This window comes from Macaca fascicularis, chromosome 14 (assembly GCF_037993035.2).
Source record: "Macaca fascicularis isolate 582-1 chromosome 14, T2T-MFA8v1.1".
In the NCBI taxonomy this organism is placed as follows: Eukaryota; Metazoa; Chordata; class Mammalia; order Primates; family Cercopithecidae; genus Macaca; species Macaca fascicularis.
Window position 1 is genome coordinate 93,596,592 of NC_088388.1, and position 24,099 is coordinate 93,620,690.

Consider the following 24,099-nt stretch of genomic DNA (forward strand, 5'->3'; position numbering starts at 1 on the left):
TAAATACCAACACTTATGTTCATAAATTACACTTACATATAAAAATGTGATTGATAATATTGGGGTACTAGGTAGCCTCATTAAAAAACATTTTATATATTTGTTAGGGTGAGCTATTGCTCATCTTCCCCAAATGACAGATGTGTACAAATTATTGTGCATTTATTTATTTTCTGAGTGTCTGCACCATACTGGGAACTGTACTAGGTACTTTACATATGTCATGTCGAGCAGTTGAGCTTTGAAATCAGATTGCCTGGATTTGTACCCTGGTCAGCCACTTACTTATTCTGTGACTGAGGTCTAGTTATGTAACTTTGCTGTGCCTCACTATGGTAATCTGTGAAATAGAAATAATAATGATGCCTATTTCGGAAGGCATTTATGGGAATTATCTAAGATAAGGTGCATTGAACATCTCCACTCATGGTGAATACTCAATACATACTTGTTATGATTATTAATATTCACAGACATTTGATGTGGCTGTTGTTCACACAGCTTTTTTTTTTTTTTTTTTTTTTTGAGACGGAGTCTTGCTCTGTCGCCCAGGCTGGAGTGCAGTGGCCGGATCTCAGCTCACTGCAAGCTCCGCCTCCCGGGTTCACGCCATTCTCCTGCCTCAGCCTCCCGAGTATCCGGGACTACAGGCGCCCGCCACCGCGCCCGGCTAGTTTTTTGTATTTTTTAGTAGAGACGGGGTTTCACCATGTTAGCCAGGATGGTCTCGATCTCCTGACCTCGTGATCCGCCCGTCTCGGCCTCCCAAAGTGCAGGGATTACAGGCTTGAGCCACCGCGCCCGGCCTATATATTTTCTTTTTTTTTTTTTTTGAGATGGAGTCTCGCTCTGTTGCTCAGGCTGGAGTGCAGTGGCCGGATCTCAGCTCACTGCAAGCTCCGCCTCTCGGGTTTACGCCATTCTCCTGCCTCAGCCTCCCGAGTAGCTGGGACTACAGGCTCCCGCCACCTCGCCCAGCTAGTTTTTTGTATTTTTTTTAGTAGAGACGGGGTTTCACCGTGTTAGCCAGGATGGTCTCGATCTCCTGACCTCGTGATCCGCCCGTCTCAGCCTCCCAAAGTGCTGGGATTACAGGCTTGAGCCACCATGCCTGGCCCACACAGCTTTTAAAAACAGGCAAAATCAGGGATAATGCCTTAAACATTGGCTAATAGTACTTATTAAATTATGGTTCTTAGAATTGTTTCAACCTTTGTAATTGAACAATGTGTTTTGAGGCTATAGCCCCCCTTGCAAAATGTTTTCTTCCTGGCTTAAGCTATTTTATTTACTCCATTAAATTCATGGTCAGGTAGGTATTTTGGATTGTGGGAAACAGAAAAAGGAACACCATAATACCACCATACTTGCATGCCTACAACCTCATTCCAGGTTGTATGAGATACTTCTCATATATGCCACATCATTAATCAAGTTGATAAAGGACTTTCATTTTTTTCTTTGTATATCTAAAATTTATTTTGATATAGGGAGTGAGATAGGAATCCACGTTAGTTTTTTTCCTCAAATGGTCACAATTTATCAGGAAATTTATTATAATTTTTATCAGCTTTTTTGATAATTGATGCATAAATTGTATATATTTTGAATGTACAGTGTGATGTTTTGATATATGTATACATTGTGAAATAATTACCACGGTCAAGGTAATTAACATATCCATTACCTCACATAGTTACCATTTGTGTGTGTGTGTGTGGTGAGACTACTTAAGATCTACTATCTTAGCAAATTTCAACTATACAATAGTACATGATAATTAAACTATACTCAACATGCTATACATTAAGTGTCCAAAACATATTCACCTTATAACTGAAAGTTTGTACCCTTTGAACAACATCAAATATTCCCACCCTCTGCCCCTGATAACTATCTTCTACTCTCTATTTCTATGAGTTTGACATTTTTAGATTCCATATATAAGTGATCATACAGTATTTTTCTTTTTGTGTCTGGCTTATTAATATAATGTTCTCTAGGTTCATTCATGTTGTTGCAAATGGCAGGATTTTCTTCTTCTTTAAGGCTGAATAATATTCTATTGTGTGTGCATATGCATGTGTGTATGTGTGTGTGTATCTCACAATTTCTTTATCCAATCATCCATCAGTGGTCACAGGCTGATTCTGTATCTTGGCTATTGAACATGGAAATGTAGATATCTGACATACTGATTTATTTTCCTTTGGATATATAGCCAGAGTGGGATTTCTACTTGAAATTTTTTGAGGAACTTCTTTACTGGTTTCCATAATGGCTATGCTAATTTACATTCCCACCAACAATGTATAAAGGTTACCATTTTTCCACATTCTCTCTAATACCTATCTTCTGACTTTTCAGTCATAGCCATCCTAAAGGTGTGAGGTGATATCTCATTGTGGTTTTGATTTGCATTTCCTTGATGATTAGTGATGTTGAGCACCTTTTCACATATCTGTTGGCCATTTATATGTCATCTTTGGAAAAATGTCTATTTAATTGGATTATTATTTTTTCTATTGAATTGTATAGGTTCTTCATATATTTTGGATATTATCCCCTTATCAGATATATGATTTGCAAATATTTTCTCCCGTTATGTAAGTTGCTTTTCATTTTGTTAATTGTTTCCTTTGCTATGTAGAAACTTTTATTATTTTCTCATATTTTTGGTGTCATATTCAGAAAATCATTGCCAAGATCAATGTCATGGAGCTTTAGGTTTTCTTCTAGAAGTTTTGCAGTGTCAGATCTTTTGTTTAAGTATTTAATCCATTTAAAGTTAATATTTATGTATGGTATAAGGGTCCAATTTCATTTTTGTTACATGTGGATATCTAGTTATTTCAACACCATTTATTGAAGAGACTTTCTTTATCCCATTGTGTATTCTTGGTGTTTTTGTCAAAGATTAGTTAACTGTAGTGGATTTATTTCTGGACTTTTTATCTTGTTCCATTTGCCTATGTGTCTGTTTTTATGGCAGTACCAGGCTGTTTTGATTATTATGACTTTGTAATATAATTTGAAATCAGGAAGTGTGATGCATCTAGCTATTGATTTGCATATGTTGAACCATCCATTCTTACATCTCCCAGGTATAAATCCCATTTTCTCATGATTTGTGAACCTTTTAATGTACTATTGAATTTGGTTTTCAGTATTTTGTTGAGGATTTTTACATTTATGTTCATCAGGGCTTTCCTTTTTCTTCCTGTAGGCATTTATTGCCATAAACTTCCATCTTAAACTACTTTTGCTGCATCCCATAAGTTTTAGTATGCTGTGTTTCTATATTTGGATTTTGCAATTTTCCTATTATTGATTCTAGTGTCATACTATGATGGTCAGACAATAGTAAGCTTGATTGACATAGTTTGTCCTCTCCAAAAAATGTGATCCCCAGTGTTGAAGGTAGGGCCTGTTGGGAGGTGTTTTAGTCATGGGGGTAGATTGCCCTCCTCATGGAAATGAGTGAGTTCTTGTTCTGTTAGTTCATGCAACAGCTGATGGTTTAAAAGAGGCTGGCATGTCTCTTGATCTCTCTCTTTTGCTCCCTCTTTCACCATGTGACACCCTGGCTCCCTTTTGCCTTTCATGGTGATTATAAGCTTCCTGAGGCCCTTGCCAGAAGCAGATGCTGGCACTATGCTTTATGTACAGCTTGTAGGACCATGCACCAAATAAACCTCTTTTTTTATATAAATTGCCCAGTCTCAAGTGTTTCTTTATAGCAATACAAAACTAACAGATTGATACAATTTCCATTTTCTTAAAGTTAATACTGGCTATGATTTGTCTTGGAGAATATTCTATGTGTGCTTGAGCAGAATATGTATTCTGCTGCTGTTGGTTGAAACATTTTATATGTCCGTTTCCATTAGATTCATTTGGTTTAAAGTACAATTCACGTCCAATGTTTCCTTATTAATTTTCTGCCAGGATGACCTATCTATTTTTAAAAGTGGAGTATTGAAGCTTCCTACTATTACTGTATTGCTGTTTCTCTCTTCAGATGTTAATATTTGATTTATGTATTTAGATGCTCAACTATTAGGTGCATACATACTTAAAATTGATGTATTCTCATAATGAATTGATTCCTTTATCATTATCCAATGACTTTGATTTTTGTGAGTTTTTTTTTTTTTGACAAAAGTCTATTTTGCCTAAGTTTAGCTACCCCTGCTTTCTACTGGTTTCCATTTGCATGGAATATTTTTTCCATTCTTTTACTTTCAATCTATGTGTGTCCTTACAGCTGAAGTGAATCTCTTTGTAGGTGGCATTTAGTTAGGTCTTCTTTTTTATCCATTTAGCCACACTGTGTCATTTGATTGGAGAATTTAATCCATTTACACTTAAAATATTGATAAGTAATGACTCACGATCGTGATTTTGTTCATTGTTTTTTGGATTTTTTTGTAGATTATTTGTTTCTTTATTCCTCTCTCACTGTCTCCCTTTGTGACTTGATGATTTTCTGCAATAATATGCTTTATTCCTTTCTCTTTTCTTTTTGTTTTGAATATCTACTGTGGGTTTTTGCTTCATAATTACCATGAGGCTTACATAAAACATCTTACAGTTTTATGCCACCACACATAGCTGTTTTACTGTTGTTGCATATATTTAGAGAGGTATAATAATGCTGGAACATACCTAACATGAAGTCATGATCTTCATTTCCAAGTGCTTTAACTAATGGTGGTAGTAAGAGAACTTGTTTCTGAAATCTACACATTAATAATGTTAAGATTTCTAATCCAAAAGGATCACCTATAGAAATGAAAGTTTATGCTTCAGAAATCTTTGAATATTTTGACAGTAGAAGCTCTATTGCTAAATTAGTACATTAATTTATAATAATAATAGTGGCCTCTATTTATTACTGTTTACTATATGCAAAGTACTGTGCTAAGTATTTTACATATATTATCTGATTTAATTTTTACCACAACCCTATGAGGTAGTAACTAATGTACTTATCTTATAAATCTCCTTGGTATGTATGAGGAAACTGAGACTTAGGTTCACATAGCAAAGTTACACAGCTGGTGAATATACTGACTAGGATTTGAAGCTAGATATGGCTGATGCCAACACTATGCTTTAGCTTATCTTCTCAATAAATTTCTCAATAAATTCTTTTTGGGGAAAGGGACTTTTTGATATAATTGTGAACACATAACACATGCAAAATTGTGAACACTGATTTTTACTCATAATGTCTACTTCTTAGTTTAATATTAATGAATTTTTATGGTAGAAAATTTGAAGTTGAAATTTACTTTTTTTTTTTTTTTTTTTTTTAACTCTAGGTGGTTTTCCCGCTGTATCCTTCAGAGAACAATGACTGATGTTGCAGATTGCTTGAAAGTTTTCATGACTGGTACTAAAAATATAGCAATGTGGGTGGGCTCCAAGGACTGTTCCTTCAGACCTCAAATCCACATGCTTATAGAAGACCACAGAGGTCAAAGCAAACTCTCCACACTTGTCTGTGTCAACTGTCACCCAGTTGAAGATCTCTGAAGCTGCATGCTGATTTAGGCCAACAATCAGACTCTGTAGCATTTACACTTACATTTGTCTATGTGTGATAACATGAAGCCAGGAGGAAGGAAAATTTGTGGCTGCTGGTTTCCCTGACAAGCAAAAGAAACCAACCCTGGAGGAACTCGAGTTATGACAGAACAATGTTAAGTCTAGACCTAGGAGGGAAGCCTGTAGGGCTAGGATAGGGGTGCTAACAGATAAAGTGGCTAAGCAGGAGAAGAAGGGAAAGACAGCAGATGAGGAAAGGTGCCCTATCCATAGCAGGATGCAATGCAAAGACAAATCTGGGGTTTCTGTTTCTTTACCAGTCCTGGCCTAGGTCTGGCTTTGCTATTTCCTGGCAGTGTGACTTGTGCAAACCCTTCTCTCTCCTGATCTGCATTTTCCCATCTGTAAATTTGGGGGTATTGTAAATTTTTTTTCTTAAAAAGTGAATTTGCTTATGCATGTTGGTAATGGACTTACATATATGATTATCTTCTGTCAAACTAAAATGAATTTCCTAAACAATAAACTCTTAAAATAACTATGCGATATATACATGAAAATAATTATTGCATTCTATTATATTCCCCTCACATCAAAACCTGGTAATATTTTTTAGCAGGTAATTTCTTTTAGCAGTTATTAAAGGTTTCTGTTGGGTAGCAGTTACTCTGTGGTGTATGTTCTTTAGGAAATTCATAGTTACAGTGAGCAGAAATGTTTTCAGAGTTCATTTCCTCAGTGAGAATTGGAATCAATTGGGTGAGTCAGTGTGAAGATATGTTTTCAGAGGAACAGCAAAACCATTTCCTTAGATTTTCATATTTATTCTCATTAGGAAAGAAAATGACATAAAATTATCTAGTTTATATCTAATGAGAGGATTTAATGACTTGAAGACACTAATGTTAATTTGATTTTAGGCATTTGTTTATTGCATTAATTAAATTTTAATTTATTGCTTAAATATTAAAATTTTATTGAAGAGATAGGCTAAGTTTAAGAATATATCATGCCATAGAAACCATTATGATTCCTTGAATAGCAGAGACAGAGGAATGCTCCCTAAAGCTATCCATTGTTATATTATTGCAAATATAACCCAAATTATGTATTGCCCTATTTTACAGTGGTCTGAAATAGCAAACCCATTTAAACACTGCAGTATATGGGAATGTTATTTTTTGTTGGCATTAGAAATGTAATTCTTTTCTTACTGACACCAAATTCTGCAGGAGCACTCAACAAATGGTACAAGTACAATCATGATTTGCCAGCACGGATAATTGTGTACCGTGCTGGTGTAGGGGATGGTCAGCTGAAAACACTTGTTGAATATGAAGTCCCTCAGCTGCTGAGCAGTGTGGCAGAATCCAGCTCAAATACCAGGTATTCACTTATTGTTCTGTCCTCCATACTCCCAATTATAGCATATTCAGCTGTAGCTATTACACACAAGATATTCAAGCATAAGTTTTGTTTTTTATGCAATTAAGTTTTGCTGTGTTTCTGTATTATGCCAGTAGAGCTCTATCATTTCCTTCAGACTGGAGGGTAGTTGGGATGATCTAACATCAATAGCTTGGGTGATGTAAGCTTTGGGGGCCCTGGGAGGGGGAACCTAGACAAAGAAAGGTATCCTCAGAGCAGCTGACACAGATTCAGCATGAAGCCTGCAGGCCTGCTGGCAGTGAAAATGCTTCATACATATTAATATCACATGGAAGAAAACAAGCTGTGCTTTCAAATTCAAGGCCCTAATACACACAGAACCAAAGCCTCTGAATTGCAGGCACTGATGTGCACTTAAGGTCTGTGGAAGGTTCTCAAAGGAGTTTGAGTGCCATGAAGGCTGAGCTGCAGATGGAAATCAGACCATCCTGAACACCAGGCATCTTGCTCCACTGTTACATTTCTAGATTCTGTGTCTCAGTACAAAATTTTCTGCAGTGATTATGTGAAATGGCAAGTGCAAGAAAATGTTGGAAAATAGGAGAGGACAATAATCTTAAGTCAGCTTCTTGAAATATTTGAAAAGCATCTTATTCCAAGCAGGACACATAGTTCTATCTGTAGGGTTACATCATCATCATCACCATCAACCAAACAGTCACAGCCACAAGTCACAAAGGAGCTCAGTCAGTTATTGTTAGAGTGGAGGGGAAGCCTGAAAGCTTCGGGGCAGTATCACCGGTAGCTTCATCCCAACTGTTAGGGTCAAAATACCTCGCTGTCCACTGATCTCAGGTGCATGTGTTTATTAAGAATCACAGGTATGCAACTGAGGGATGCAGGAGTAAATTTAGCAGCTGACAGTGCTAAGGAGTTACTTTTCTTGCACTGTAACATCAACTTTTGATAGTGTCAGTATTGAAAACATTTGTAATAAATTTTAAAAATAATTGTAATGCTTAAAATGAAACTCCACAGTGATCCTTACATCCCACAGGATGTAAGGATGCCTTTTGTAATGGCAAATATTAGGATTTCGCCTTGGCTTTACCAAATACATTAACACTTCACCATTCAGCATTTGGCCAGAACCTATATTTGGTCCATCCATCCATCCACCCAGGCATGAGTTTTGTGTAATACAGAAGGGATGACTAGAGGAATAGGAAGAACTTGTGGTTCTTCCTTTGCCACTTGGAAATAAAATTGAGAGGAAGAGTGAAGAGGAAAATAGGTTGAGTCACTAATCACACACACACACACACACACACACACACACACACACTCACACACACATATCTTGTCTCCATGGATAATTCTGGAAAATCTTTGGCAAAAGTGCCAGTTGAAGTTCAGCATTCCTTCCTGTCCCCTTTGAGTGGTATAAACTAGGCAAATGACTTGGGATAGCATCCTTTTGCAGCAAATATGGACAATCCTTAATTTAAAAAATTGTATGTATCTCTAGGGAAGGAGGGATTGTGGGTAATTTTTATTTTCTTTGTTTTGCAGTGTTTTTCAAATGGAATTTTTATTTATTTCATTTTTTAAATTACACAAAAATAGAAAGCTGTATAGATTGGATTGAGTTCTTTTCATATTTTGCCTCTCTAATTTTTAGCTCAAGACTGTCGGTGATTGTGGTCAGGAAGAAGTGCATGCCACGATTCTTTACCGAAATGAACCGCACTGTACAGAATCCCCCACTTGGCACCGTTGTGGATTCAGAAGCAACACGTAACGAATGGCAAGTGCCATTGGAAAATCAATTTTTAACAAAACATTCATTATGTCCAGTTGATGTTTGACCTTATTCTGTTTGCCTTCTTTCCCACATTCACTTCATTTTCCCCCTCAGGTATGACTTTTACCTGATCAGCCAGGTGGCCTGTCGGGGAACTGTTAGTCCTACCTACTATAATGTCATCTATGATGATAATGGCTTGAAGCCCGACCATATGCAGAGACTTACATTCAAACTGTGCCACCTGTACTACAACTGGCCGGTGAGTGAAAGCTGTTTACTTAATGTAAATATGATACTCAGTAGTCCCACCTAGGAATTGTCATACACTTCATCTTTGTATCCCTAGATGTAGCACAATACCTGATATTTCCCAAAGAAGGAATGAATGAATGAATGAATCACTTCCTGAGTTCACAGTGGGAGGAAACCAGTCTATCATAGAAACAAAACAATAACTATTGTAATACATTAATAGTTATAGTTTCTAGAGGACTTTGTTATATACATTATCTTATGCAAACCTGGGAGGAAATCAGGGTATTGTTATTCACATGTTACAGATGAAGAAGTTGAAGCCAACTCAGATGTGCCTGGTGAGGAAGTGTTAACAGGCATGGGTCTGCCCTTTGTTCCTGTGCATTAGGCCAAGAACTGTTCCCAAAGGCCAAGGCCAGGGTTTGCACGGAGCTCCTCCAAGGAGTTCCAAACATGAGATCATAGGACAAAGACTAGTCTGAAGTGTGATGGCTCCCTACTCCCAGCACCATGAAGCCAGGGTGACTTTTCACTCCATCCTTCCCAGTAAGCTTAAGTTCCCAGTAAGTTAGGTTACCTTTTGTTGGTTGAGGTTAGCTATTGTTTACCCAGAAACCCATTCTATTATTTGTGTAACCAGTAGACAAAATCAGAAAAAAATCACCTTGAAGAACAAGGTAATCTCTTAATTATTATCAATACTTTTTTCTCCTCAGGGCATAGTCAGTGTCCCAGCACCATGTCAGTATGCTCACAAGCTGACATTTCTGGTGGCACAAAGCATTCATAAAGAACCCAGTCTGGAATTAGCCAATCATCTGTTCTACCTGTAATGGCATGAACCACTGGCATCAGTAGATGAAGAATCCAAGAAGAAATTGGTATACTTTGTGCAAATCTGCCGTAAGCTCAAGGCTGTGACTGGGGAAAAAGATTGAGCTTAGTTTTCATGTCTGGGAAAAGAAGCAAAACAACTTAATCTGAAACAGTTTCTTAAAATGTGTGTTATTTTGTTTTAAAGAGTTATATGCTTGGGGTAAATTTTCATTGTCGTATATGGAATTTAAATATACCATCATCTATAAAGAATTCCACAGAGTTAAATATCTTAAACACTTAAATAAGTGTTTGCATGATATTTTAATGATAGATAAACAGAGTCTAATTCCCACCCCAAATTTTCCTGAGGTTTTGTTAATGTTGTAGAGCATTTTGTAGAGTGGTTTAAATAGTTAGTAGAAAATAAAGTTCAGAACATCATGTGTTTATTGTTATTTGAATTTTACATTGATATTACATGTGAACCTCAAATTTAAGTATTTTCAGCAAAACCTCTTACCCACTAGAGCACATCACCATTAATCTTTGGGTTCTATTTTAGAAACTGAACTGATCACTTGCTCTCTTGATGGGACTTTATTTCACTTAATAACGGCTTCTCCCAGTGATGACCTTGCTTCTTATTTACTGATAAAACAGAAGCTATCAGAAGAGAACTTTTGCAAGCCTCTCATTATCTCTGCCTTCACCTAACGGCATCTGTACCCACAGACTCTGCCTGCCCTTCCCTTTATTATGAGTGCAGCATGTCTGTGTTCCTATAAGGCTCTCCACCTCTGTACTAAATCTCATTCCCTCTTACCTATGAAGTATGCTACTCTAGCCGTTCTCCCTTCTCCTTTCTGCATCTTCAGTTTTCCCTCTCACTACTGGATCATTCTCATTGGCATTACAAATATGCTGTTATGTCTTTCATCTTAAAGGGACATTTTCTCTAGCTTCCACCCCATTGCTTTGCACTTCTTTACAGGAAAAACATCGCAAAAGAAGAGTCTGAGCTCGATGTATCCAATTCTGTACTCCAATCAAAATTTCACCACAACCACTACAGCAACATTGCCTTAGTCAACACCGCCAATAACCTCCACTTTGCTAAATCCAATGGTCACCTCTTGGTCCTTGTCTTGCTTGACCCGGCAATCATTTCCTCCCTCTGAGACACTCTTTATTTGGCCTGTAGAATAACACTCTCCTGGTTTCTCTCCTACTGCATTGATCACTCATGCTGTCTCCTTTTGTGGCTTTTCCTCATCTTCTCACCCTTTTCATGTTGGAATGCTCACAGCAATAAGAATACAGCTACATGCAAAAGGTATTTTGATGAGGGATAGATCAGAGTTCAAATTCTGCTTACCACGGGAAGGTCTGTGGAAGTCTGTAACAAAGGGTGGCGGGAGAGTGGCAAGTGCTCTCTGGGGACAAGGAAAGCAGGCCACAGGAGGGATGTCAGTATGCAGGTTATATCACATTGCCCTGAAAGTATTCTTTTCCTATTTGAGAGTTTCATCCAGACATGGTAGAAATGCACCCAACAATGGTCTATTCCAGTAACAGGATAACCATTTTGTGAGGCATGAGGGTGGAGGGGACTTAATAAGTTCCAGGGCCAGTGCCATGTCCTGCATATATACATTTAATCTCCACAAGAACTGTATAAGTTAGGTTATAATTACCATTTCAGATGGTAAAGCTGGGGATTAAAGATACCACATGACTCACTGAAGTTTTTGAGATTATTAAATTGTAGGAGCTAGAATTTGTCCTCAGGTTTGTTTGCAAAACCTGTGAGATGAACCAAAAGAGTCTATGCCCTTGCTAAAAGATTAAGATTTTAAAAATTTCTCCTAGAGCTCTAATGTGAGGGAGTGCCTTATGTGATTTAAAGATGGCATTATATAGCAAGTCTTTGGAGACAAGGCACTGAACCAATTCAGGGTGGTGGCTTTTGTTTTTGTGTTTATCTTGTTGTTTTCTTCCTTCAAAGTAGAATGGTGATATAAATCCCTACTACCTAACCAGCCAGCTTGTATAAATCCACATGAAGCATTTTGATTAGGCAATACAAACTTCTGCAGAGCGTGCACCCACCCTTTAAAGTACTGCCCCAGGAAATGACTTCTTACCCTTTTAACCCACCAGAGGGCACACAGGGACTGCCGTGTGAATAGAGTCCTTCACCATGGCAGTGTCATTGGCTTCAACAAACAATTTCAGGTAAACTCCTAGAGGGCAACATGGGACTAAGAAATCTTCCTGTGAGCTCTGGTTCCAGCACGTTTGGTTGTCAGATGTGATAACTTCATTTTCTGGGACTCAGTTACCCAATCTGTAATATGAGAAGGGCTTGTACAAGACCAGTGGTGCCTAATCTTGGGAAGATTAGAAGTTCCCATGTTAAAAATGCTTTAGAACAAAAAAATAGAGATGCCTGGGTCTCCCTCTCCAAATAGTGATTTAATTGGTCTGGGATGGGGCCTGATCATCCGAATATTTAAAAAGTTCTCCAAATGGTTCTAATGTTCAGCCAGGGCTGAGGAATACTGGTTTAGATAATGTATGAGATCTATTTCAGCTTCACATTATGTGATTGCCACCTCTCACATGCATTAATTAGTTTGCCTTAGGCTACCAAGGACAAAGAGGAAAGGGAGCCTGTGCCAGGCTTTAGACCAGCCCTGGATTCGAATCCTAGAACCACCAATTATAGTTGTGTGACCTTGGGCAAGTTACTTAACCTCTCTGAGCCTCTTGTATCTACTTGTAAAAATGTCTAACAATGTGTGCAGTGTAGAGTTATTGTAAGGATTAGAAATGTCAAATCTAAAGTATCTGGCCTTAATAAAGAGTATCATATTATTAGACGTGAGGAGAGGAAATGAATCAAAAGGCACAATTTAGTTAACAAATAGTCATATGTGCCTATTATGTGCCAGGCACTGTACTAGATTCTGAATTCTATAATTCTACTTAAGGGAAAGCTTAATATTGTCTCTAGAAATAAACAATCTACCACCTGCTATTTTATAGAAAAGATTTTGTAGTTTTTCTTTTATTTTGAGGGCAGAGGGAGAGACTCTGGAAGAAAGTATACTTTAAATACATTTCTGTGGCCACCGTGGAGTGGCTCATCAGATTATCCTTTAAAAGAACCTTCTGCAAGGAGCATAGTTGGGTGACAGCCTCTAAATGCTACAGCTTCAGGATCCACCACAGTGGTGATATTGAGACCATGCCCTCCCCAGGCTGCTTCTAGCCCATTACTGAGCACAGGAGAGGTAACAGATCTGGGTTGTTTCTGCCCAACATGGGACTCCACTATTAAACAGTTTCGGGTAGGTAATATACTGTGTTTAGCTCTGTGTCCCCACCCAAAGCTTATGTTGAATTGTAATCCCCACGTGTTAGAGGAGTGGCCTGGTGAGAGGTGATTAAACCATGAGGGTGGAATGCCCCCTTGCTGTTTTCATGATAGTGAGTGAGTTCTTATGATATCTGGTTGTTTGAAAATATGTAGCAATTCCCCCTTCTCTCTCTCTGTCTCCTGCTGCCATGTGAAGATGTGCTTGCCCCCTCTTTGGCCTTCTGCTATGATTGTAAGTTTTTTGAGGCCTCCCCAGCCATGTGGAACTGTGAGTCAATTAAATCTCTTTTCTTTTTCTTGATAAATTACCCAGTCTCAGGTAGTTCTTTATAGCAGTGTAAGAATGGACTAATACAGTAGGGGTATCCACTTTGTCTTGACCAAGGTTTTCCAAGAACTGCACTAAAGTTCTGAGCTTTTTCTACTGATCCTCTTTCCTTCCCACTCTCCTTTCATGTATTTCAGATTAGCACTGAGGTCTTAAGGCCCTCCCTAGTCACTCCTACTTCCTCTCACCACAGGTGTTTCTCCCAGTAACTCTTCTGAATGCTTCCTATCCATGAGCATGGAATGTTCTTCCATTCGTTTGTCCTCTTTTTATTTCATTGAGCAGTGGTTTGTAGTTCTCCTTGAAGAGGCCCTTCACATCCCTTGTAAGTTGGATTCCTAGGTATTTTATTCTCTTTGAAGCAACTGTGAATGGGAGTTCACTCATGATTTGGTTCTCTGTTTATCTGTTATTGCTGTATAGGAATGCTTGTGATTTTTGCATATTGATTTTGTATCCTGAGACTTTGCTGAAGTTGCTTATCAGCTTAAGGAGATTTTGGGCTGAGACGATGGGGCTTTCTAAATATACAATCATGTCATCTGCAAACAGGGACAATCTGACTTCCTCTTTTCCTAATTGAATACCCTTTATTTCTTTCTCCTGCCTGATTGCCTGGCCAGAACTTCCAACACTATGTTGAATAGGAGTGGTAACAGAGGGTATCCCTGTCTTGTGCCAGTTTTCAAAGGGAATGCTTCCAGTTTTTGCCCATTCAGTATGATATTGGCTGTGGGTTTGCCATAAATAGCTCTTATTATTTTGAGATATATCCTGTCAATACCTAGTTTATTGAGAGTTTGTAGCATGAAGGGCTGTTGAATTTTGTCAAAGGCCTTTTCTGCATCTATTGAGATAATCATGTGGTTTTTATCTTTGGTTCTGTTTGTATGATGGATTACGTTTATTGATTTGCGTATGTAGAACCAGCCTTGCATCCCAGGGATGAAGCCGACTTGATTGTAGTGGATACGCTTTTTGATGTGCTATTGGATTCGGTTTGCCAGTATTTTATTGATGATTTTTGCATCAATGTTCATCAGAGATATTGGTCTAAAATTCTCTTTTTTGTTGTGTCTCTGTCAGGCTTTGGTATCAGGATGATGCTGGCCTCATAAAACGAGTTACGGAGGATTCCCTCTTTTTCTATTGATTGAAATAGTTTCAGAAGGAACGGTACAAGCTCCTCTTTGTACCGCTGGTAGAATTCAGCTGTGAATCTATCTGGTCCTGGACTGTTTTTGGTTGGTAGACTATTAATTATTGCCTCAATTGCAGAGCCTGTTATTGGTCTATTCAGGGATTCAACTTCTTCCTGGTTTAGTTTTGGGAGGGTGTATGTGTCCAGGAATTTATCCATTTCTTCTAGATTTTCTAGTTTATTTGCGTAGTGGTGTTTATAGTATTCTCTGATGGTGGTTTGTATGTCTGTGGGATTGGTGGTGATATCACCTTTATCATTCTTTATTATGTCTATTTGATTCTTCTCTCTTTTCTTCTTTATTAGTCTTGCTAGGGGTCTATCAATTTTGTTGATCTTTCCAAAAAACCAGCTCCTGGATTCATTGATTTTTTGAAGGGTTTTTTGTGTCTCTATCTCCTTCAGTTCTGATCTGATTTTAGTTATTTCTTGCCTTCTGCTGACTTTTGAATGTGTTTGCTCTTGCTTCTCTAGTTCTTTTAATTTTGATGTTAGGTTGTTGATTTTAGATCTTTCCTGCCTTCTCTTGTGGGCATTTAGTGCTATCAATTTCCCTCTACAGACTGCTTTAAATATGTCCCAGAGATTCTGATATGTTGTGTTTTTGTTCTCATTGATTTTAAAGAATATCTTTATTTCTGCCTTCATTTTGTTATATACCCAGTAGTCATTTAGGAGCGAGTTGCTCAGTTTTCATGTAGTTGTGAGGTTTTGAGTTTCTTAATCCTGAGTTCTAATTTGATTGCACTGTGGTCTAAGAGACAGTTTGTTATAATTTCTGCTCTTTGCATTTGCTGAGGAGTGCTTTACTTCCAACCATGTGGTCAATTTTGCAATAAGTGCAATGTGGTGCTGAGAAGAATGTATATTCTGTTGATTTGAGGTGGAGAGTTCTGTAGATGTCTATTAGGTCCACTTTGTGTAGAGCTGAGTTCAAGTCCTGGATATCCTTGTTAACTTTCTGTCTCGTTGACAGAATGGGGTGTTAAAATCTCCCATTATTATTGTGTGGGAGTCTAAGTCTCTTTGTAGGTCTCTAAGGACTTGCTTTTTGAATCTGGGTGCTCCTGTATTGGATGCATATATATTTAGGATAGTTAGCTCTTCTTGTTGAATTGATCCCTTTACCATTATGTAATGGCCTTCTTTTTCTCTTTTGATCTTTGTTGGTTTAAAGTCTGTTTTATCAGAGACTAGGATTGCAACCCTTGCTGTTTGTTTTTTTTTCCATTTGCTTGGTACATCTTCCTCCATCCCTTTATTTTGAGCCTATGTGTGTCTCTGCACGTGAGATGGGTCTCCTGAATACAGCACACTGATGGGTCTTGACTCTTTATCCGATTTGCCAGTCTGTGTCTTTTAATTGGAGCATTTAGCCCATTTACATTTGAGGTTAATATTGTTATGTGTGAATTTGACCCTGTCATTATGATGTTAGCAGGTTATTTTGCTCATTTGTTGATGCAGTTTCTTCCTAGCATCAATGGTCTTAACAATTTGGCATGTTTTTGCAGTGGCTGGTACTGGTTGTTCCTTTCCATGTTTAGTGCTTCCTTCAGGAGTTCTTGAAAGGCAGGCCTGGTGTTGACAAAATCTCTCAGCATTTGCTTGTCTGTAAAGGATTTTATTTCTCCTTCACTTATGAAGCTTAGTTTGGCTGGATATGTAATTCTGAGTTGAAAATTCTCTTCTTTTAGAGTGTCGAATATTGGCCCCCACTCTCTTCTGGCTTGTAGAGTTTCTGCCAAGAGATCCACTGTTAGTCTGATGGGCTTCCCTTTGTGGGTAACCTGACCATTCTCTCTGGCTGCCCTTAACATTTTTTCCTTCATTTCAACTTTGGTGAATCTGACAATTATGTGTCTTGGAGGTGCTCTTCTCCAGGAGTATCTTTGTGGCATTCTCTGTATTTCCTGAATTTGAATGTTGGCCTGCCTTGCTAGGTTCAGGAAGTTCTCCTGGATAATATCCTGAAGAGTGTTTTCCAACTTGGTTCCATTCTCCCCATCACTTTCAGGTACACCAATAGACGTAGATTTGGTCTTTTCACATAGTCCCATATTTCTTGGAGGCTTTGCTCATTTCTTTTTACTCTTGTTTCTCTAAGCTTCTCTTCTTGCTTCATTTCATTCATTTGATCTTCAATCACTGATACCCTTTCTTCCACTTGATTGAATTGGTTACTGAAGCTTGTGCATGCATCACATAGTTCTCATGCCATGGTTTTCAGCTCCATCAAGTCATTTAAGGTCTTATCTATGCTGTTTATTCTAGTTGGCCATAATCTAATCTTTTTTCAAGGTTTTTAGCTTCTTTGTGATGGGTTCAAACATCCTCCTTTAACTCAGAGAAGTTTGTTATTACCGATTGTCTGAAGCCTACTTCTGTCAACTCATCAAAGTCATTCTCCATCCAGGTTTATTCCATTGCTGGCGAGGAGCTGTGTTCCTTTGGAGGAGAAAAGGTACTCTGATTTTTAGAATTTTCAGTTTTTCTGCTCTGGTTTCTCCCCATCTTTGTCATTTTATCTACCTTTGGTCTTTGATAATGGTGACGTACACATGGGGTTTTTGTGTGGATGTCCTTTCTGTTTGTTACTTTTCCTTCTAATAGGACCCTCAGCTGCAGGTCTGTTGGAGTTTGCTGGAGGTCCACTCCAGACCCTGTTTGCCTGGGTATCACCAGCAGAGGCTATGGAACAGTGAATACTGCAGAACAGCAAATGTTGCTGCCTGATCCTTCCTCTGGAAGCTTCATCTCAGAGGGGCACCTGGGTGTATGACGTGTCAGTCGGCCCCTACTAGGAGGAGTCTCCCAGTTAGGCTACTCAGGGGTCAGGTACCCACATGAGGAGGCAGTCTGTCCATTCTCAGATCTCAAACTCTGTGCTGGGAGAACCACTACTCTCTTCAAAGCTGTCAGACAGGGACGTTTAAGTCTGCAGAAGTTTCTGCTGCCTTTTGTTCAGCTATGCCCTGTCCCCAGAGGTGGAGTCTACAGAGGCAGGCAGGCTTCCTTGAGCTGTGGTGGGCTCCACCCAGTAAGAGCTTCCCAGCCACTTTTTTTACCTAATCAAGCCCCAGCAATGGTGGACGCCCCTTCCCCAGCCTCACTGCCACCTTGCAGTTGGATCTCGGACTACTGTGTTAGCAGTGAGCAAGGCTCTTTGGGTGTGGGGCCCTCCGAGCCAGGCATGGGATATAATCTCCTGGTGTGCCATTTGCTAAGACCACTGGGAAAGTGCAGTATTAGGGTGGGAGTGTCCCGATTTTCCAGGTAACGTCTGTCACAGCTTTCCTTGGCTAGGAAAGGGAATTCCCCAACCCCTTGCACTTCTCAGGTGAGGCAATGCCCCACCCTGCTTCAGCTCACACTCTGTGGGCTGCACCCACTGTCCAACAAGTCCCAGTGAGATGAACCTGGTACCTCAGTCAGAAATGCAGAAATCACCCGCCTCCTGCATCACTCACGCTGGGAGCTGTAGACTGGAGCTGTTCCTATTTGGCTATCTTGGAACCACCCTCGGGATTTTCTTTTCTATTGCATTGTCAAGCTGCAAATTTTTCAAACGTTTATTCTCTGTCTTCCTTTCAAAACTGAATGCCTTTAGGAGCACCCAAGTCACCTCTTGAATGCTTTGCTGCTTAGAAATTTATTCCACCAGATACCCTAAATCATGTATCTCAAGTTCAAAGTTCCAGAAATTTCAAGGGCAGGGGAAAATGCCACCAGTCTCTTTGCTAAAACATAACAAGAGTCACCTTTACTGTAGTTCCCAACAAGTCCCTCATTTCCATCTGAGACCACCTCAGCCTGGACCTTATTGTCCATATGCTATCAGCATTTTGGGCAGAGCCATTCAACAAGTCTCTAGGGAGTTCCAAACCTTCTCACATTTTCCTCTCTTCTTCTGACCCTTCCAAACTGTTCCAACCTCTGCCTGTTACCCAGTTCCAAAGCTGCTTCCACATTTTTGGGTATCTTTTCATAGCACCCCACTTCTGATACCAATTTACTGTATTAGTCCATTTTCACACTGCTGATAAAGACATACTCGAGACTGGGCAATTTACAAAAGAAAGAGGTTAAACTGGACTTACAGTTGCATGTGGCTGGGGAGGCCTCACAATCATGGTGGAAGGCAAGGAGAAGCAAGTCATGTCTTACATGGATGGCAGCAGGCAGAGAGAGCTTGTGCAGGGGAACTTCTCTTTTTATAACTGTCAGATCTCATGAGACTCATTCATTGTCACAACAACAGCATGGGAAAGACTTGTACCCATGATTCAATTACCCCCGCTGGGTCTCTCTCACAATACATTGCAATTCAAGATAAGATTTGGGTGGGGACACAGCCAAACCATATCACTGGGTTTTGAGTTAACAATTTCCTTTAGGAAAATTTACCCTTAAATCTTTCTAACACACTTCAAGATATCAGACATGAAATGTAAACAACTTTTAAGAGCTGTTATCAAAAGCTGTATGTTGCACTGTTAACCTGTGTGTTGCACTTTCATCTGACCCAGGGCCACTGGCCAAGAATGATCCAACAGCTCCTACTGGAAGATAAGGAAAGGACTTATTTTGAAGGGACAGAGAATGAGGAGGACTGAAGAATTTATGACTGAAATCAATATCTTTCCAATTTATTGGGAAAGCTTTTTTCAAAAAATCATTGACTTTAAAATTATAAAAAGAATAGATGTATATTATGGAATATTTGAAAGGCATAGAAAAGTGTAAAGAGACATAGAAAAATATCACCAACACAGCTGCTACACAGAAGTATATACTGTCAACACTTTAATAATTATTTTTCTACTAGTCTTTTATAGTTGCATGATATATAGCTTTATATACTTTACTTTTCACATAAGATTATGGCATGAGTATTTTCCTATTTTATTTAAAAAATTTTATAAGCATAAATTTTAATGACCAAATAATATTTTACTGCACAGATGTAACAAATTACTTTCTCCCCTCTTTATTGTGTCCCCAGGCCATTCCCATTTTTTTTGTTTGTTTGCTATAGAAACATGCACAAAGTTTTTTTTATCTAAGTATTTGGTATTGGTTCCTTGGTTTAGATTCTTAAAGGTAAAATTACTGAGTCAAAAAGTTAGAATTCTTTTAAGGTGCTTGCTGTATGTTGCCTTGTTTTCTTTTTTTTTTTTTAAGTCTCATCTTAGGTTCTTGCAGTGGCACCCTAGCAAGTTTTGCATATTCCCATTAAAGTAAATAACCTTTGCTAATATAGTAGATGCTAGTTTTATGTTTTTACAATAATATATTAGGGAAAATAATTTCAAAATGATTATTAGCCATTAGCATTTTTTTGTTTGTGTTTTAAAAATAAGCTTCTATGAGGCTTTTTTATTTTTAAAATAGTAACTCTTTGTCATCCTTTTCTAGCTATGTCTCCCAATTTACTGTACTTTCAAATTTTGTTTATGTTTCTTTGTAAGCTACAGAGCTTTAAAGTTTATATATTCAAATTATTACTATTTCCTTCAAAATTATAAAAGCAATGCTAGAATTTGAAACCTAGAAAATCTATCTTGATGTAGAGATTTGAGAAATATTAATTATTTATTGTTTTAATTTCATTTAACTTTGTAAACCTATCTATATTACATTTTAGTGTAAAGTGAGAATCTAACCTATTTTTTCCAAGTAATTATGGAGAAAAAATTGGTGGACTAAAAAAGAAAGTAGAAATTCTAAAAATGAAAAAATATTTGAAGTAAAAATTTCAATAGATTTGTTAAGCAGTAGACTAAAAACAGATGAACAGAAAATTAGTAAATTGGAAGGCAGACTTTAGGAAATCACTTAGAATGCAGTAGATAGACATTGAGTGTAAAAGTAGACACCCACCACAGATTTGGTAGGTGTTCCTGATAGAGAAAATACCAAGAATGAGATAGGAATCAATTCTTAAATAGACAATGCTTAAAAGTGTTCCAACATTGAAACATACATTCTTACAATGAAAAAAAAAATCACAAGTAGAATAAATAAGAATTTTCATACCTAATACATTGTAATAACGTTGCATAACATCAAATATAAAGGGAAAAGCTTAAGATTTCAAGGAAGAAATGCAGACTTGCCAACTCCCTGCAAAGAAGAAATTACACTGACTGTAGGCTTAACGTTATAAGAAAAGATAAGAAAAAATGAAATAATATCTTTAAAGTCCTGAGAGGAAAGAATAATGAAGCTAGAACTTTATATGAAGCTAAGTGAGTGATAAATTTTTTTTTTTTTTTTGAGGCAGAGTCTTACTCTGTCACCCAGGCTGGAGTGCAGTGGCACAATCTCGGCTCACTGCAAGCTCCGCCTCCCGGGTTCACGCCATTTTCCTGCCTCAGCCTCCTGAGTAGCTGGGACTACAGGTGCCCGCCACCACACCCCGCTTTTTTTTTTGTATTTTTAGTAGAGACGGGGTTTCACGGTGTTAGCCAGGATGATCTCAATCTCCTGACCTCGTGATCCACTCGCCTTGGCCTCTCAAAGTGCTGGGATTACAGGCATGAGCCACTGTGCGCAGCCGAGTGAGTGATAAATTTAAAAGTTCAAATATAATAAGAGTTTACTGCGCACAGCCCTTGCTGAAAGAACTACTAAAGAGTGTAGTAGAACAAAAAACCCATTGAATAAAGGATGGGTGAGCAAAGAAACCACTAAATGTGTTGCAAATGTAAATTGTATTGGCTGTTTAAAAAATATTTTTTCAGGCCGGGCGCAGTGGCTCATGCCTGTAATACCAGCACTTTGGGAGGCCGAGGCAGGCGGATCACGAGGTCAGGCGATCAGGACCATCCTGGCTAACATGGTGAAACTCCGTCTCTACTAAAAATACAAAAAATTAGCTGGGCGTGGTGGCGGGTGCCTGTAGTCCCAGCTATTCATGAGGCTGAGGCAGGAGAATGGCATGAACCCTGAAGGCGGAGGCTGCAGTGAGCCGAGATCGGGTCACTGTACTCCAGCCTGGGCGACAGTGTGAGGCTCTGTCTCAAAAAAAAAAAAATATATATATATATATATATATTTTTTTTTACATGTTAAGAAAATTTAGAAATCAGCATGGGCAATACAAGTACATAACACAAGCAAGATGATAGCATTTATAGGGAAGCTAAAGTGAGCTCAAGTCTTTATGTTGTTAGAAAGGAGATTAGAGATTCTAACTTCACATTTGATTAGAATATAATAAAGTTAAATATGTATGTGATTATTTTCTAAAAGAATAAAGACATTATCTATAACTTTGAATTCAGTGAAAGGAAAAAAAGAGGATAAGGATTGTTGAAAGAATAACTTTAGACAAATTAACTGTAACAAAGTTTGTTTGAACAAAGAATGTATCTGGCAGCACTCAGAACCAGAAGAGATTCACAGAGCTCCACCCAGCAGTGTAAGCAGCCAGCTTTTATAGGCCAAATATGGAAGCAAAGTTGAGAAATCACCTGATCAGCTAGGCTTTTGCCTTATCTGGCATGAGCTGACTCATGATTAGCTGTGATTGGCTGAAGCTCAGCTGCTTACGATTGGCTGATACTCTGCTATATTTATTACAAAAATATACAGTTGACCCCTGAAAAATGTGAGGTTTGGAGCTTGAACTTCTCACACAATTGAAAGTTCCCATATAAATTGTGACTCCCCCAAAAGTTAACTAACAGCCTACTCTTGACCAGAAGCCTTACGAATAACAAAGTCTTTTAACATGTATGTTCTTTGCTATATGTACTATATACTGTATTCTTACAATAAAGTAAGCTAGAGAAGAGAAAATGTTAAGAAAATCATAAGGAAGAGAAAAATATGGTTACTGTTCATAAAGTGGAAGTGGATCATTATAAGCTCTTTATCCTTGTCATCTTCATGCTGAGTAGGCTGAGAAGGAAGGAAGAGGAGGGGTTGGTGTTGTTTTCTCAGGAGTGGCGGAAGTGGAAGAAAATCCATGTTTAATTGGACCCACTCAGTTCAAACCCTTGCTGCTCAAGAGTCAACTGTAGTTAGGTTGTGGTTTCTTACACAGGAACTCGAAGTACACAGACAGCCTCAGGCTAATGGACTGCTTATTTGATTTAACAGGATGCTATCAATTCAATAGAGGAAAAGAAAAGAGAAGAGGAGGAGCAAAGAAAAAAGAATATGATAAATAGAAAATACCAAATAAGATGATAGATATACACTTACAAATATAATCAATGTTAATAAATGTAAAATATTAATTTCACTTATTATTGGAGACTGAGAGTGAATCTAAAAATCTATATATTGTATATAAGAGACTCACCTAAAATGAAAAACATAGAAAGTTTGTAAGTAAAAAAATAGGAAAAGATATACAGTTTTTTTGAGTTGTATGGATCCACTTATATGCAAATTATTTCAAACAAACGCAGACTGAAGATACAGTATTCTCAGGATGTGAAGCCTATGTATACAGAGGGCCAACTTTTTGTATTCACAGATTCTGCAGGGCCAACTGTGAGACTTGAGTATGCTTGGATTTCAGAATATGTGGGGGTGCTGGAACCAATTCTACACATATTCCAGGGATGACTGTACTTTGAATTAACAGCTAAAATAAAGCTGGGATAGCAGTATCAAACAAAATTGAATTTAAGGGTGAAAGTAAGGACATTATATATTTATAAAGGTAGCAAAAACAAAGCCCCAGAAAATATAGCAATCATGAATTATTGCACATGTTTTAACTATAGCTTTGAAACACAAAAGTAAAACTGCAAGAATTACAAAGAGAAACTTACCAACTTTTTAAATCCACAAGTAAACAGGGAGACTTTAATATCTATGACTTACAAATTGGCCAAAAAGACATGATGATTAGAAATTACGTAGATTTGAAAAAGCTGTTAGCAAACATGATTTAATGGGCACAAAGCAATTTTCTACAAATTCCAAATAATTGGTACTATATAGACACATTGAAGGAAAAAGTTTATGGCTTCAAATAAATCACACTGGACATTTTTTAAAATGAGAAAAGAACATTAAATAATAAAAAACTTGTAGGGTAAAGTTAAACTGATATTTACAAGGAAATTTGCATTGTTAAATGTGCATACTAGAAAACAAAAGAAGACTGAAAATTATTTAACCAAGCAACTAACTGAAAGATGCTACAGACCAATAGGAAAAAACCCAAAGGGAAAAAAAGGACATAACAATAATATATCAATGAAAAATAACACGAATTTTAAAACCCAAGAGAAATTATGGGAAAAGGAACAAAATCTGATTTTTTTTGTTTAGTTTTTTTGTAGAAATTTTCAAATATGGATAAAAGTAGAGAATAGTACAACGAACCCAATTTACACTGT

The 24,099-nt window shown here is 37.9% G+C and overlaps 1 protein-coding gene and 1 long non-coding RNA gene across 3 annotated transcripts in view; one reads left to right on the forward strand and one right to left on the reverse strand.

Moving 5' to 3' along the window:
* PIWIL4 (piwi like RNA-mediated gene silencing 4) overlaps window positions 1–10,264 on the forward strand; it is a 48,937-nt gene extending 38,673 nt beyond the window's left edge. The window contains exons 16-20 of the mRNA XM_005579387.5: window positions 5,328–5,398; window positions 6,786–6,939; window positions 8,624–8,749; window positions 8,861–9,008; window positions 9,721–10,264. Coding sequence (XP_005579444.4) covers window positions 5,328–5,398; window positions 6,786–6,939; window positions 8,624–8,749; window positions 8,861–9,008; window positions 9,721–9,837 — 616 coding nt within the window. The 3' untranslated portion in view covers window positions 9,838–10,264. The remainder of the gene's footprint in view (window positions 1–5,327; window positions 5,399–6,785; window positions 6,940–8,623; window positions 8,750–8,860; window positions 9,009–9,720) is intronic.
* LOC102139795 (uncharacterized) overlaps window positions 1–24,099 on the reverse strand; it is a 160,372-nt gene that overhangs the window by 32,777 nt on the left and 103,496 nt on the right. The window lies entirely within an intron of this gene.